This window comes from Macaca thibetana, chromosome 3 (genome assembly GCF_024542745.1).
Source record: "Macaca thibetana thibetana isolate TM-01 chromosome 3, ASM2454274v1, whole genome shotgun sequence".
NCBI classification, from domain to species: Eukaryota; Metazoa; Chordata; class Mammalia; order Primates; family Cercopithecidae; genus Macaca; species Macaca thibetana.
In genome coordinates this window covers 30438624-30455577 of record NC_065580.1, presented here as the reverse complement: position 1 = coordinate 30455577, position 16954 = coordinate 30438624, and the positions used below count along the sequence as shown (strand labels likewise).

At 43.5% G+C, this 16954-nt stretch overlaps 2 protein-coding genes across 5 annotated transcripts in view; both read left to right on the top strand.

Moving 5' to 3' along the window:
* The window catches only part of LOC126949770 (coiled-coil domain-containing protein 136), a 113503-nt gene that overhangs the window by 21945 nt on the left and 74604 nt on the right, over positions 1 to 16954 (top strand). For 2 of the 3 annotated variants that reach the window (XM_050782554.1, XM_050782553.1), the window contains exon 8: positions 761 to 1412. The exons of the other annotated variant lie outside the window; for it this stretch is intronic. In XM_050782554.1, the coding sequence (XP_050638511.1) occupies positions 761 to 774 (14 nt within the window). In that variant the 3' untranslated portion in view covers positions 775 to 1412. Of the gene's footprint in view, positions 1 to 760; positions 1413 to 16954 lie in introns of those variants that run through there. 3 annotated transcript variants of the gene reach the window in all.
* Positions 9010 to 16954, top strand: part of CALU (calumenin) — a 33303-nt gene continuing 25358 nt past the window's right edge. Inside the window, exon 1 of one of the 2 annotated variants that reach the window (XM_050782576.1) lies at positions 9010 to 9150. The gene's annotated coding sequence lies outside the window, so the exon portion shown is untranslated. The remainder of the gene's footprint in view (positions 9151 to 16954) is intronic. The other variant, XM_050782577.1, reaches the window with a different exon arrangement.

The window sequence follows — 16954 nt, the reverse complement described above, 5'->3', positions numbered from 1 at the left end:
CTGCTTTCTCTTGCTGTGTGGGAGGCGTAAGGGGTCTCCTCTGCAGAGTCCCCATGTGGTCTTTCCTCTCTTTTCCTTTCCTGGAGCTCTTGAAGAGCCTTCTTACTGCTTGGGTTGGGGTGCAGAGAGTGAAAAGGAAGTAGGCTAAGGGGTCTGGGCGTCCCAGTCCTTCTCTCTCCATGCTCAAGGCCCATTTGTCTATCCACACATTCATTTAATAAACATTTGTGAAGTACTTCCTACGTGCCTCTGTCTGACCAGAGATAGATTTCCTTAAAAGGGAGGGGTGATTTCTGTTTTCTAAAGTAAAATATCATTAATAAACCACCAACTTTTTTTTTCTGAGACAGAGTCTCACTCTGTCACCCAGGCTGGAGTGCAAAGGCATGATCTCAGCTCACTGCAACCTCTGCCTCCCAGGTTCAAGTGCTCCTCCTGCCTCAGTCTCCTGAGTAGCTGGAATTAAAGGCATGCACCACCACACCCAGCTAATTTTTGTACTTTTAGTAGAGACAGAGTTTCACCATGTTGGCCAGCCTTGTCTTGAATTCCCGACCTCAGGTGATCTGCTCGCCTTGGCCTCCCAAAGTGCTAGGATTACAGGTGTGAGCCACTGGGCCCAGCCACCACCAACTCTTACAAGATACTATTATAGATAGTTGACCATTTTTTAAAATTAGCATAAGTATCTATGTGCTCACAAAAGAGCTTTTTAGGTAATTTATATCCTATCAAACACTTTTCTCTCCTACGCTCACAGGAAATTCTATTTGAGCCATCCTTCCACAATGGGGAGAATCTATGCAAGCCTCATCAATACCACTTTGCAGCATTCAGCTTCTGAGGGATTATCAGGATGGAGAGGAGGAGAAAACTGCAACTAAGGAAAAATAGTCACCTCACAGTGACAGCAGAGCCTTTCCAGCTGTACATAACCACGTCCTCACCACTGCACCTCGGCACACGCTACCTCCATGCCACTGCCAGAGCTGGCCTAGCAAGATGTGCTCTCAGAATGGCCGGGTCCAAGAGATGGAGGAAAGGAGTGAAAGCGAAGTAGGACCAGAGAAGTGGAAGAAAGCAAAATGGAGGTGACGAGAAAGGTGGCGGGAGAAAGTCAAAGCAGATGACAGACACAAAGAGAAGCAGTAACAAGAAACGGAAGAGACTTGGCAGACGAGATAAGGAGGACAAGAGAAGGGACACACCCCTGAGAGATGCTCACCAAGCTTCTATTTATCTAATTTAAAACTTGAAAGTAAAGCCATAAACAAACAAACAAAAAAAGAAATATGTTTTCTTCCCTGCTCAGACCATTCTGGACAAATATGAACTGCCAGACACCTTCCATCTCCCTTTCTGTCTGTTTTTCTTGCTAGTTCCTCTCTTCTGATTAAAGCTTTATTCCTTCATCGTTGGTCTGTTCCCTAACTTGGACTTGCTAGCCCTATTGTTCTGAATAGAGGTTTGGGTTTGAGGTGCAGAAAGGTTCTTACGGGAGGTAGTAAGACAAGGTGTGTAAGGAAGGGTGAATTTCTCTTTTGTGTTCAAATTCCCTAAGTTTGCTATTATCTCCGTGCCGCAAACACTGGCTCAACTTCTTTTTTGTATAACACTCCCTTGAAATGTCGACATAGCTTGTTAGTACTTTTTAAATTAGAGATTCCAGAGATAGGAGATATAGGCTCAACATATAGGTTAATCAGAGGTTTACCAATTATAGATGAAGGGAGTCATGAAGGAGTGTTTGTCAGATGGTCTATGGACTGGCCTCTTTGTTTAAAATGTGCAATACTGTCAGAAGCAGTAGCTCATGCCTGTCATCTCAACACTTTGGGAGGCTGAGGCAGGTGAACCTACTTGAGCCCAGAAGTTTGAGACCAGCCTGCGAAACATGGCAAAAACCCATCTCTGCCAAAAATACAAAAAAAATTAGCTGGGAGTGGTGGTGTGTGCCTGTGGTCCCAGCTACTAGGGAGGCTGAGATGGGAGTATTGCTTGAGCCCAGGAGGTCGAGGCTGCAGTGAGCAGTGAGGGTGCCACTGCCTTCAGCCTGGGTGACAGAGTGAGATCCTGTCTTAAAAAAAGAAAAATTTCACATTTAATGAGAAACAGACTTTGAGTACTTCAGGAAAGCTGCCCATCCCCCAACTGGGGTGGGTATTTTGATTTGACTTAAGATATGCTAGCAGTGTCTTTTTCCTCACTGAAGTAGTTTTCAGGCTGAAATGGTTGGAGGGCTAAAAACATAAGCTCCTGGATCACCATTACTCAAAGACTGAGTTATGTCCTAATTCTTAGTAATTTCAACATCCACATAGATGATCCTTCCCATACTTTGATCTCTGTTCCCTGAACTCCTGCCTTCCAATAATACTTTTTCCACCCTCCTCAACCACTGTCTCCCTTGATTTTACCCTAGTGCTTGTCATTAATAACTGCACCTAACCCCATTATTTCCACTCCCTAGCTATACCATCTCCTGTGTTTTCCTGAGTCCAATAATCCATTGACCCACCAATCCTACAATCTATTGCTTCTACCATGTTTTCACTGTCCCTCCCTCTCTTCATGTTCTCATTTCCTTGCCCTGTAACCTAGATTACCTGTGATCAGTCATTATTATTATCACTTCCTGGCATGCATTCTCAACATCTTTGTGTCTCTCTCACTTCCTTGGCTAAATCCAGTTCTCTACCAGCTCCATGCCTGTGTGATGCTGCTAAGCTTGCCACTGCACCCCTCTGGAGAAGATCACATGACATACTAACCAGTCTCACTGCAAAGTCATCATCATGGGCTCAAGGAGGTCCTTGATGTTGCCTGGAAATCATCATACATTCCCCTAAATCTGTTCACTCTGCTGAATGACTATTTCACACCTTCTCTCTCCTCTAACTGCCGATGCCTCCTGATGACCCCGCTTCCTATTTCACTGAGAACGTAGTAACAATTGAAAGAGAATTTCAGGCTCTCACCACCGAATCTACCAATTACCTAGATCCAGACCCACTGACTCTAGTTTCTCTCCTTGTTACTATGGAGGAACTGTGTCTCCAAGCAAAGTCCAGCTCTTTCCCTTTTGTAGTAGATCCCATCCCATCTCACCCAAAGATGTCACACCAGCAACTTTTCCTTTTTCCTACATCATCAGTTTGATCTCTACTTCTAGATCCTTCCCATCAGCAAGGAATATACTAGTATGCCTCCTAAACATACTTATTTCTTACATTAAAAAAAGAACAAAATAAAACAAAACCTCTCTTGGCCCCTCTGCCACCTTGCTCCAGTTTTCTCCACCCCTTTAAGCAAACTCCGTGAAAGGGATCCAACTTTTAAAAATCTCCATTGTCTCTTGAAGCCCTTCAATCAGGTTTTTGCATCCACTACCTCAACAAACCTGTCAAAGATTCCCACATTGCTAAAGCCCATGTCCAACCAGGCCCCACCTCACTGTCAGCAGAATGCTTTCTCCCTGAACCTTTTCTCCACTTGGCTTCCAGGACACTCTCTTGGCTTTCCTCCTCCCTCATTGGCCTTTTTCTCAGTTCCTTTGCTGATTCATTCTCATCAACACCCCCCAATCATGTCTGAATATCAGAAATTCCCAGGATTCAGTCCTTAAATCTCTTGTAATCAAAACACACGGATTTCATGCTACAAATATACTCTTAAACTTATATCTTTAGTCCAGACCACTATGTACTCCAGAGATACATATCCAACTGCCTAGTCGATATCTCTACTTGAATGTCTAATATGCCCAAAACAAATCTCTCAATATTATCCCTCAAATTAGCTGGGTGTGGTGGTGCATGCCTGTAATCCCAGCTACTCAGGAGGCTGAGGCAGGAGAATCACTTGAACCCAGGAGGTGGAAGTTGCAGTGAGCTGAGATCACACCACTGCACTCCAGCTTGGGTGACAGAGCGAGACTCTGTCTCGGAAAAAAAAAAATTATCCCTCAAAACTTTGATCTCTCTAAAGTCTTCTCCAACCTAATAAGTGGAAGCCTCATTTTTCTACTTGCTTAAAACCTTGGAGTCATCCTTAACTCCTCTCTTTCTCTCCACCCTATTTCCAACCCATTAGGAAATCCTTTCAAACTACTTTCAAAATATATTCAGAATTTGATATTCTCACTACTTCCACTGCTACCAATCTGGACGAAACCATCATTATCATCACTCACCTGGATTGTTGCAAACACTTCCTAAATGCACTTGGTTCCTAATCTTACTCCCTTTCAGTCTAATGTGATCCTTTTAAAATACTAGATCATGTTACTTCTCTGCTCAAAACCTTCCAGTAGCTTCCCTTCTGTATTAGTTAAGGCAATGCTAGCTCTGAAAGAGATAAATCCTAATATATCAATGGCATAAAATAGCTAATAGAAGTTCTACTTCTCATTCACAAAGAGTCCAAAAATGGTGTTCCTGGTTCAAAAACTGAGTGGCAGTTTCACAGGATCCTTCCATCTTGTGGCTCTGCCATCTGCAACACACAGCTTCTAGCCACAGAAAGAGAATGAGCTCGGAGAATTACACATGGCAGGTCTGTATGGCCAGTACTGGAAGTAGTGTACAACATCTCCACCCTCCTTCCTTCCATCAAAGCTCAGTCATATGGCCACACTGCAAGGGAGGCTGGGAAATGTAGTCTAGCTGGGTTCACAGAAAGAAGAAGAAACAATTTAGCAAATAGTCAGTCTTCCATATCCTCTCACTCATCATAGCGAAAGCTAAAGTCCTTGCAATAGCCTAAAGGCCCTGCATGATGTCCCTCTCTCCCTCCCCCATTCCTGTTGCTCCCTCTCTGACCTCATGTCCTCTACTCTCCTTGCTACTGTACTCCAGTCCCACTGGCTTCCAGTTGCTCCTCAAACATTTCAAACATACTCCCAACTCAGGGCCTTGCCTTGGTGTTCCCTTTTCCTGGAATGTTCACCACCATCAGATGTTCACTCATATGTCACCGTCTCATGAGCTTCCCTGGCCACCTTTTCTGAGATGGCAACACCACTCCTGCTAGTCCCAACACTCACTGTTCTCCTTTCCTGCCTTATTTTTCTCCTTATGTAAGCAAACAGAGAGGGTCTATATTAGTCCATTCTTGTATTGCTATAAAGAAATACCTGAGACTGGGTAATTTATAAAGAAAAGAGATTTAATTGGCTCACAGTTCTGCAGCTGTACAGGAAGCATAGCCGCTTCTGCTTCTTGGGAGGCCTCAGGGAAATTATGGTGGAAGGCAAAGGGGAAGCAGATATGTCTTGCATGGCTGGAGCAGGAGGAAGGGGCAGGGCACGTGCCACAGACTTTAAATGAACACATGTCATGAGAAATCATTCACTATACAGTACCAAGCGAGGATGGCACTAAACCATTCATGAGAACTCCACCCCATGATCCAATCACCCCCCACCAGGCCCTTCCTCCAATACTGGGGTTTACAATTTGACATGAAATTAGGGCAGGGACACAGATCCAACCCATATCAGGGTCTCCAGGGATAAAAGGAATTCAGTCAACTTGAGCAATCAGCCTGTTTCACAGCCTTCTGCCCTGTGGCTTGTTCTTCCCCAAACCCTGCATGGAATGTGGTCACCCTGTTGGTTTGAACCAGCTCCTTGCAGGCCCTGGCAATTTATAGATGAACTGTGTCAACTTTTATCTTGACCATGTCAAAGTCTCCACCTTAGGAGGAGCTATAGCTTCATTGCCATAACATGCCACCTATGTGCTGGCATAATGGCTCAGTCGTCTGTGCCACTGGGACCCCTCCTCTATGTGTGATTTTACACCTTCTCCCCTCTCCATCACCCCGTAAAACCCTCCTGTCACTTTCCCTTGGGGAGACATTGCTTTAGAGAACATTCCCAGTATCCTTCTTACATATGCCAAGTAATAAAACTCCTATTGATCAAAAACTGAGTTTTGCATTGTTTGTTACTAAGAGAACAAACCCTGGTTTTTCAGGTAACAGCACCTGTCACCACCTCTCATTCTATGTATGTTGCTTTTTTCTTGTTTTTGGGCTGTCTCACTTACCTCTACACACCAGAATATAAGCACCATGACAGACTTAATTTTGCTCACTGCTGTATCCCCAGTCCTAGAACAGTGACTGCACACAGGAAACACTGAAGGTTCAGTAGCACCCATGAGCAGAGATGGGATGCTTGGAGACGAACGTCAGCCTTTTGTGGTGACACCATCATGTGGCCACAAGCAGTCCTTCAGTGCTGCTCTCACTCGATGGCCTTGGGTGCAGCTATTGGTGGCATTTCTAATATGTGTTGTCCCTCAGGTCCTTTTCTTCCTTCCTCCACCCACTTTCTAACTCTGGGGCTCCCATGAAGTCTAATCTGCTTTCATCTCTTCAAAAAGTTTATCTGTTCTCATGGCTCCACCAGCCATCTCCTGGCCAACAACCCCTCCCAAGTATCTCCTCCAGGCTCTTGGGTCTTTCTCTTTAGATGTTCTGCCATCACATAGACTTCCTATGTCTTGAATTCAATTGACTTCCCTCATTCCATGCATCTAGCTCATTCTCCCAGTCTCCCATGATTAAAACCTTTTAATTTTTGAGTGCTCCTTCTTCATTTCATTCATTCAAGTGGTCACTAAGCTCAGGACTTATTTCCACTTTTAAAATCTGTCTTGTGGCTGGGCACGGTGGCTCATGCCTATAATCCCAGCACTTTGGGAGGCCGAGGCAGGCGGATCACTAGAGGTCAGGAGTTCGACACTGGCCTGATCAACATGGTGAAACCTTATCTCTACTAAAAATACAAAAATTAGCCGGGCGTGGTGGCACATGCCTGTAATCCCAGCTACTTGGGAGGCTGAGGCAGGAGAATTGCTTGAACCTAGGAGGTGGAGGTTGCAGTGAGCCAAGTTCGCACCATTGCACTCCAGTCTGGGTAACAAAAGCAAAGCTCCATCTCAGAAACAAACAAACAAACAAGCAAACAAAAAACCTCTTGTATATAAGGGTTCGTTTCTATTTCCCTTGCCCTTGCTAGGCCAGGCCCTTCTCCATTAGGGAACCTCAGGGTTGGAGGGCCCCATCTCTGGCACTCTCACTATCTGTTTAGCCTTTACTAGGACAATTCCAGGATGGATGGCTCACCACTAGGCTGAGTTTGTTTAGGACAGGGACAATGTCCTATTTATTTTTGGTTCACCAGCACCTAACACAGTGCCTGACTTTAAGGAGTTGTTATTTTTATTTTTTAAAAGAAAGGGTCTTGCTCTGTTGCCCAGGCTGGAGTGAAATGGCACAATCACAGCTCATTGTAGCCTCAACTTCCCAGGCTCAAGCAACTAGCTTGAACTACATGTGTGTGCCACCATGCCCAGCTAATTTTTAATTTTTTTTTTTTTTTTTGTAGAGAGGAGGGGAGGAAGGGTCTCATTATGTTGCCCATGCTGGTCTCGAACTCCTGGCCTCAAGTGATCCTTAAGGAGGTATTTTTAAAACTGTTTTTGAAATAATGCCTCCTGAGGCAGCCTGTTTTATTGTTAATGCCCATTAGATGTGTTTCCCTGTAGACACAAGCTCAGAAACCTTCCCAAGAAGACCCACGATTCCCACTGCCTTCAGTTCAGGCTCCTCAAATTGGCAAGATCTTCCATTACCTCTCCAAACTTACCATCCATGCTTTCCTTTCATTGCTTCCCCCTCACTCCTTTTTTTTTTTACCTTCCTCATTTGCTACCTGGTCTGAGAATTTACCCTCCACTCTGCCCTCCACTTGTCCTTATTCCTATTACTCTTCTTGCTGAATAGTCCATTTGGGACTTCCTTAGTTCAGCCTTAGTCATATCTTCCTCTGAAGCCTTCTCTGACTACCACCAAGGGTCAGTGACACTCCTTTGTCTGAACGCCATAAGCATTAGTTGTAAAACTTTCACATTGACAGTAACTAGCTTGCTTTCATGAGCTTAACTGTTTCATGAGCTTACTACTTGTCTCAATTTGATTTTAAACTATAGAGGCTTTATGTGCTAAGAACGCCACAGGTTTACATTCCATTTGTGTTGAAGCTATAGAATCCTTTATTTGATACTTGTTTTAATTTTATGACATGAAATGGATGATTTACTAAGTTCCTCTTAAACCAGGGACATGCAACGGGTTCGTCCCATTCCCTTCACTTAACATTACTGAGCTGGGCAGTAAGCTCAGAGCTGCAGATATAAAGATGAATAGACAGATACCTACCCAGGAGCTTACTCTAGAAGAGGACAGATGGATAAGCTACATTTTATAGCAGAATTTGGCAAAGTGTACTGAAGCTATAAACAGCTATGATGGTAAATAAGGTAAGAATTATGCTTAGTGGGGTCAGGGAAAGCTTCTAGAGCTAACATCTGAACTGGGACTTCTATCGGCAAGGCAGAAAATCAGGAAAACGCACTTAATCCTGGCAGAGGAAGCCTCTTGATCAAAAATCTTAAAGATGAAAAAGGACCGGCTGTTAGGAAACACAGATGATGGTGCCCAGAACGCAAGATGAGGGAGAGTGTTGGGAGATGGAGGTGAAAGATACGCTGGTGCCAAAGACTTTAGAGCCTCCTGTAGATAGCACAGGGCGCAGCGCTGAAGGGAAAGAAAAAGTTGGGATTGTTCAATAAAGTTGGTGACTGATTCAGTCGGATTAATTCCGCCCTGGTGGCCTTGTGGGAATAAAGATAACCAGCAGGATAGTCTAAGAAGCCCTGTGGAAGCAGAGTCAAGAGCTGTGAATGGGGACGTGGCAGCCAAACGGCCGCGCCCACGCCACCCACAGTACGGGGCTGAGGCTGAGGCTGGGGCTGGGGCTGGGGCTGGGGCTGGGGCCCGCGGTCCCAACAAGCCCAGGGACTTGAGTTGGGCGGGAATCCGGTCCACGCAACTCGGCGCGGTCCCGGGGACGTGGCGCTTTCCAGCCAATCCCGGCTATGCGATTGTTAGACCAATGGCTGCTCGGGGAAGCTATGCGTCAGCGGCGAATTTGCTGATGATTGGTCGGGAGGCCGCCGGCGAGGCGGATGAGGGCGGGTCGGGGAGCCGCTTCCGGTTGGGCGGTGCTTGCGCGCGTGAGCTGAGCCAGTGGGTGAGCGGCGGCCTCGGCATCCTGTGTTGTGGGGGCTACGAGGAAAGGTAAGTACGGTGATGCCCAGCCTCTTCACCACTGCCTCATCTTTATTCGCTTTCTTTCTGTCTCCGGTCTTGTTCTTGGCGAGGCAGGGGACTGCTTCACTCGGGGCCCCTGTCTCTGCTGGCTCCGGGGTCCCAGGCCTGAGCCTGCTGGATATCCCAGGGCCCTCGGTGTGCAGCCTGGGATGGAGGCCGCCGCCCGTCTTCCCGCGCGCTCTGGGAAGGGGGCTGGTCCGGTCGAACTCCGTCCCATTGGGTACTGTTCTGTGCCTGGTTTGCTGCGTCCTGGTCCTCCGTCTCTGGGTCACGCCACTCACTGAGTCCCTGGCACCGGAGGGTCACTTTTTGCCTCCGGAAGGTCGGAGGGCATTTGGATAGTGTTATTGTAACAGCTCCTTGCTGCCTCCCACTCACCAGCCTGCTTGTATGTGCCAGCCCCGCCCCAAGGCCACATCCTGAGAGTAGGGTGCATCTGCCAAGGTCGTGTTCACTCACCTAAAGGGTGCAGAAACGGGGCAAAGAACGAGTGAAGACAATAGGTGGTATCTGTAATTTTAAAGAAAAGCCGAATGTTTAGAGCTTCCATGTTTGGCTACGTATTTCAGTTAGCGACAGAAAATAGTTTTTAAAGCTTTGTTGGGGAATTAATCTTCCTTTTTACGTTTTTTGTTGCTTCTAGCCCCATATCCTACTGATCTTTAGCATGCTGCGGTCAGAAATAAACTTAATTCCCTATAGCTGCCGTGATTAAGCGTATAGTAGAGTGGCTTGCAGTTTCGAAAGCTGCTTTTGCATCAAGGTAAAAGCTCCCTGGGTCTCCTGCTAAAACTTTTGAGCCTGTGATCTGAATTCCTAAGTGTATAAAATTCTAGAATAGTGTCTTTGAGAATTGAATTGCGTTCATTTTCTGGCATGGACCATGAAGTCAACGTAAGTGAATTGGGAATAAGGTGGCTTCTAGTTGTTTTTTGTTCTAGTAGCTTATTCAGCTTGGAGGCAGAGAACCTTGAAATCTCTATAAAATTAGTCTTTGCCATAAAATGGAACTTGACACAAGACAAATGCAAGTTTGGCCTCACAGTAGATTTAATTAACCAAATACCAAACGACAGTCATCACTGAAGAATTAATATGTATAATCCAAACGAGGAACCAGATATAACCTCTAAATTTAAGATCCTAGAAGACCTACCTACTAACACTTGTCAGGAGTTGACAAGTATTTGTCAAGAAAATGAGTTTGCCAAGGCCTAATCTGAGGTTTTACGGTGATTGGGGGTTGGGGACGGGGGTTCCAATAGGATTCTTTTGAGAATCACAAGCTCACAAAAATATATTGAGTATGCCTGAGTGAATAGTACTCAATATAGCTTTGAAACCAACTCATTGTCACTCTCAATATAATCATTGTTTGCTTTCATTCATCCAGTGATGTGTCAGGAAATACTTATTGATAGCACTTTATATCCATTAGAGCAGTATTGGGATCTATATATTGGTGTTATTTTTTAAAAATTATTTATTTTAGAGTTGAGGGTCTCACTATGTTTCCCAGGTGGAGCCCTGAACTCGCATGCTCAAGCTGTCCTCCTGCCTCAGCCTCCCACGTGGCTGAGACTGCAACACCACACCCTAGTACATTGGTGTTAACACAGATTTTCTGTAATGTAGTTGTACCGGCATATTGGAAGGACAGAGGTGTAGCCAGGGATAGCCATGGGAAATGCTAGCTAGACCATAAGGCCCTAGATTGTCACTGTCTGAACTCTTAAGTATGGATGTTGCTGATGCTGTAATTTATGTATTAGAGTTAAGACAGCTGAAATAACACTTGCCTGTTCCTGGCTGATTGCCAGATCCAGTAAACGGAATTGGAGCTTGGAAAACACAGGCAGGCAGGAACCACATTGCTGCCAAGTACCGCCCAATTAATTCAGTAAGATGTATTAATCCAGTAAAATGTGCAAGACACTGTATTAGGGACAATATAGGGATAATAATTTGTACTAGCTGATATGTAGACATTCTTCCAGAAGTGCAGATTCTAAAGGGGAGCTAAGGAGACAACTTAAAGTAGCCTGTGGTCATTGTTATTGAGTGGTTCAAATGAGTTTTATAGAAGTTTATATTGGATCATACCCTTTTTGTCCAAAAAGAAAAAAATAACAGATCACTTCCAGCTAGAGTGATCATAGTAGGTAGGTCTTCTAGGATCTTAAATTTATTTGTAGACATCTGGCACTGAAGGAAGGTTGAGTTAAATTAACTACCAAATTCTCAGCAATGTCACGCTTGTTACACATGCACAGCAAAATTACAGCTAGAAACTAAGGCTCCTGTCCTTCTTTAAAAAGTGTTTTATTCTCTAGCCAGAAAAATTTAGTTTGTGCTGGTTGCTTTGGTTATAGAACTAATGAAGCTTGAGTAATAGTTTGAGACATTCTCAGGGTTTTTCTTCTGCAGCCAGATTTTATACTTTTATTATCTCAGCTGTCTTGTAAATGTATTCCCTCCATCACACAATATAATTAGAATATATTGATGAACCGATGTAACTTCATCACTAGAGAGACGTTAAATAAATTATGTTTTGGTGTCATGACTTTTATCAAATCATAAAGTATGCCATCACTTTTATGTGATGGTCCATTGGTATAGTACTAAAGTTTTTAAGTAAAGAATGTCAGATAGATAACAAGATAACTTCATTTTCTAGATCTCATAACCTGGGCCTTAGTATAGTTAAATTGCTATCAGGCTGTTCCCTGTAATCTCCAATTGAAGTAGACAGTTAAACAATGAGCTCCTGCTTTTGCTGCGTTATGGAGAAGTAAATGCCTTTTCTGGTGAATATCCATCCAGCTCAGAGAACTGGAATTTTACTACCACACCCATTTCTCCCAATTGTTAACATTGAGCAATGGGTCTTTGGTCAACCAGAATAACTGTTGGATCACTCAGTGTTAACATTCTTGTGAAGTTGAATTTAAACGTCTAAATGTCCCTGAAACAATTTAAGTATTCTGTGACCAATGGCACTTTACCAAAATTGAAAGCTTGGGCCATATATCGATTGCAGTACTGGTCCAATGGATACCCACTATGGACACTAAGGACAAAAATTTCCTTGAAAGCTCTTAAGTTCTTACCTGAAGGGTGGGGCAGGGAGGAGTGGTAAGAATTTAGAGCTTTTAAGGACATTTTTGGATAGATCGAAGAAACCAATTCTTAAGACTCGTTATTATTAAAATCACACTTAACCCTGTTAATCTTTTCTTTTTAAAAATTACTGGAACGATTCATGAAAACAACTTTATAGAAGATCATTATTAGTGACATTAATACTACAAAAGGATGATAGCTACTGGATATCTTTTCTAATCTTTTGGTTTGTGCCTAACATGCTGTCCAATAAAAATATAATACTAGTCATATATGTAATTTTAAATTTTCAGGTGAAAATCTAAAACAGGGAAAGTAATTTTAATAATATTTAATCTAATACATATAAAATACCATTCTTTTGATATGAAATGTAACACTTATACCAATCTCAGTTCACACTAGCCACATTTCAAGTGCTTAGTAATCATATGTGGCTAGTGGCTACTGTACTGGGCAGTACAGGTCTAGATTTTTTTTTCCCCCAAGAAAAAAATATTAGATGTTGCCTTTCGTGGAAGAGACACAAAATTTTAGAAGGAGAGACTCATTTGAGAAATGGGGGGTGGGGAGATTCAGTTTTCACAAGCATTAGTTTACTTTCTAGATCGCATGATAAAAGCTCATACAGCTAAGTCCTTCATTTATGTGTATCATATTTTTCCTAATATTATGTTGTCCATTATGTCCGTAGTATATCCATTGGACCAGTATTGTGATCAATATATATGGCCCAATGGATGCACAAAGATCTTTCCAGCTGGAAGTGATCTGTGATCTGTACCTATTCCTCTAAACTTTTTTTACTTTTTAGATGAAAGTATCCAACTTAAACTTTTTTTTTTTTTTTTTTTTTTTTTTTAGACAGGGTCTTGTTTCCTCACCAAGGCTGGAGTGTGGTGGCATGATCATGGCTCACTGCAACCTCGTGTCTCCGGGGCTCAGGGGATCCTCCCACCTCAGCTTCCCGAGTAGCTGGGACTATAGCTGCACCACCACACCCAGCTAGTTTTTTGTATTTTTGGTGGAGATGGGGTTGCCTAGGCTGGTCTTGAACTCCAGCATTCCATCCACCTCGGCCCCCCAAAGTGCTGGGATTACAGGTGTGAGCCACTGCCAGATAGCTGGCCCAATCTAAACTTTTATAAAGTGTTGAAGTGGGTGAGGAAAATGGTGAGAAGGGCCATTAACTTTGTATCATTTGGTTTCAATTTGGTTGAAAAGACAAAGATGCTTCAGAAATGAAGTACACTGTCTGGTCGTGGTCCCAACACTTTGGGAGGCCGAGACCGAGACGGGAGGATCACTTGAGGTTAGGAGTTCGAGATCTACCTGGACAACATGGTGAAACCCTGTATCTACTAAAAATACAAAAATTATTCGGGCATGGTGGAGCATGCCTGTAATCCCAGCTATTCAGGAGGCTGAGGCAGGAGAATCACTTGAACCCAGGAGGTGGAGGTTGCAGTGAGCCAGGATCACACTGCTGCACTCCATCCTGGGCAACAGAGACAGACTCAGTCTCAACAAAAGAAAATGAAGTGCACTAATGTAGTTTTTCAAATGCTGTATATGAAGTTATTTTTTTACTGTTCCTTTTCACATCTTCCCACATAAAATATCCTTTGTCTTAGATGTCCTTTGTTTCTGCTTGAACATACACACACGCTCCATACCAAAAACCATATGGTTTTAGATAAATCTAGTACAGTTTTTGGTATGGATGGTGTTTTTTGTTTTTAGTGTCTGTATTCATAAAACAAGAGGCCTTTTGTTAAAGTTTCTAATAGCCAGGAGTTGGTATATGTGGGCACAAAGGACATTTTGTTTTTTTTAAGTAGAACTTACTTAAAGTGCAGATTTTTCATTCCTCCCTGCAGAAAGATGAAGTTAAAGATGGACCATTGACTTTGTCCATCTGGTGGTCCTTGATGACGTTTGTAGGCCGTTTCATCAATAAATAGTAAGGAAGCCAGATTTCAGGGTAGCATTGGATGGTGAGGAAGCAGAGGCAGCAGGGTAGAAACTGTGTGGGTGAGGGAAAGGGAATCGCAGGCTTGAAGGAATAGCACAGTCTGGGAAAGACTGTGGGTAGTGGAGACCTGAGAAGCATTGATTGACAGAATGGAGGAGCCTGTTTAAGGGTGCGATTGGAAGTTTAATCAAGAGAGGGGAAGAAAGGAGAAATGGGTGAGTGATAAAGCTAAATCGCTTGGCTTTTCCTCTTTGGAATTCTGGTATCCTGGTATCAAGATATTAAGCCTGAAACATAAATGTAGTTTTCCCTCTAAATCACAAAGTGAATCAGTATATTACATTTCTGTATGCTGCATGTCTTAAAATTTGGTATAGTATCCTTTCCAGGCCCTGATAATGTTAGAGTGCATAAGCATTTATTCATATTGTAATATTTGGGGTTGGCAAGAATTGTTAGGGTATTGTGCTATATTTTATTTTGAGAATGTAATCATTTGTAAAATTTTCCGAAAGTCCCCTTAGGCATAAGGAAAATCCTTTGTTGCAGTGACTCTTGATTTTACTTGATTCTGCAAGCCTCTGTCATACATATTGTTGGGATATATCCCAAAACATCAACAACATATAATTCTGTTTTTTGTTTCCAAAGTTTTGTTTATCTGCAGCATTATTTGTTTATAGGCTGGGTATGGTAGCTCACGACTGTAATCCCAGCACTTTGGGAGGCCAGGGCGGGAGGATCACTTGAGACCAGCCTGGGCAACATAGTGAGACTCTACAACATTTTTTTTTTTTAATTAGCTGGGCATGGTGGTGCACACTTGTATTCCCAGCTACTTGAGAGGCTGAAGTGGGAGGATGGTCTGAGCCCCGGAGGTCCAGACTGCAGTGAGCTATCATCACACCACTCCAAGTAGCCTGGGTGACAGAGTAAGACCCTCTCTCAAAATAAGACTTGTTTATAGTTTGAGATAGAAGTTTCATTTTGCCCTGAAGTAAAGGCATGCTCACTTTAATGTTGTATTTATAGAGCCACTAAATCTCGAATTTTCTGTTTACTCTGATTTGATTGATCAGTTGAATTATTGGAGGGTCAGCCAGAGTGGTGTTATTCACCCAGAGCAATATTTTACAAGTAATACACACAGAAAGCTAATAAACCTGAGAGTGTGCTGTTCATACAAATTAGACAATACAGCGGATACAGTATTAAAGTTCACCTTCACACCAGTCTTACCAACCCACCCCATTCGTGTCTCTTCCATGAACCTTGAGGTTACCACTGTTTGCACATGGGTGTTTATCTTTCCACACCATTTATGTGCGTGTTGTATTTTATACAAATAAAAACGAGCTGGGGAGATTGTTTAATTTTGTTTTGCTTTTTATGTAAATGAGATCTTCACATTGTTTTGCACCTTGCTTTTTTTTATTCACTTGACATATCGTAGTGAGTTCTCCATATCACTGTGGATAGATGCGTCTCGTTCTTTTTTTTTTTTTTTTTTTTTTTTTTTGCACTCTTTTTTTTTTGAGAAAGAGTCTCGCTCTGTCACCCAGGCTGAAGTGCAGTGGCGCGATCTCAGCTCACTGCAGCCTCCGCCTCCTGGGTTCCAGCACTTCTCATGCCTCAGCCTTCTGAGTAGCTGGGACTACAGGCGTGTGCCACCACACCCAGCTAAGTTTTGTATTTTTAGTAGAGACAGGGTTTCACCGTATTTCCCAGGCTGGTCTCGAACTCCTAACCTCAAGTGATCTTCCCGTATCGGCCTCCCAAAGTGCTGGGATTACAGGCATGAGCCACCACGCCTGGCTTCTTTTTTTTTTTTTTTTTTTTTTTTTCCAGACACAGACAGGATCTCTGTCACCCAGGCTGGAGTTCTGTGGCACAATCTCAGCTCACTGCAACCTCCACCTGGTGGTGTCAAGCTATCCTCCCACCTCAGCCTCCTGAGTAGCTGGGACTACAGGTGTGTGCCACCATGCCCGGCTAATTTTTGTATTTCTAGTAGAGACAGGGTTTCGCTATGTCGCCCAGGCTTGTCTTAAACTCCTGGATGCAAGTGATCCACCTGCATCAGCCTCCCAAAGTGTTGGGATTACAGGCATGAGCCATCATGCCCAGCCTCATGGCGTTCTTTTTTTTGAGACTGAGTCTCGCTCTGTAGCCCAGGCTGGAGTGCAGTGGCATGATCTCGGCTCACTGCAAGCTCCGCCTCGCGGCTTCACACCATTCTCCTGCCTCAGCCTCCAAGTAGCTGGGACTACAGGCACCCGCCACCATGCCTGGCTAATATTTTGTATTTTTAGTAGACGGGGTTTCAGCATCCCATTAGCCAGGATGGTCTCTATCTCCTGACCTTGTGATCCGCCCACCTTGGCCTCCCAATGTGCTGGGATTACAAGCGTGAGCCACTGCGCCCGGCCCATTCTTTTTAACCTTTGTGTATTTTTCCATAATAAAGATTTAATATATTTTGCCAATTCTCTCTTTGTATTTGTTTTCCGATTTTTTAATCGTTGTGAACTGTCATCATTGAACATCTTACTTAATACAAGTATCTTTGTCTGTAAATGTGGGTATTTTGATGGGATTGAATGAAACAATGTTGAGAAACATAGCCAAGTTCTAACATTGATAGGAATAGAATAAGATAAGTACCATCTT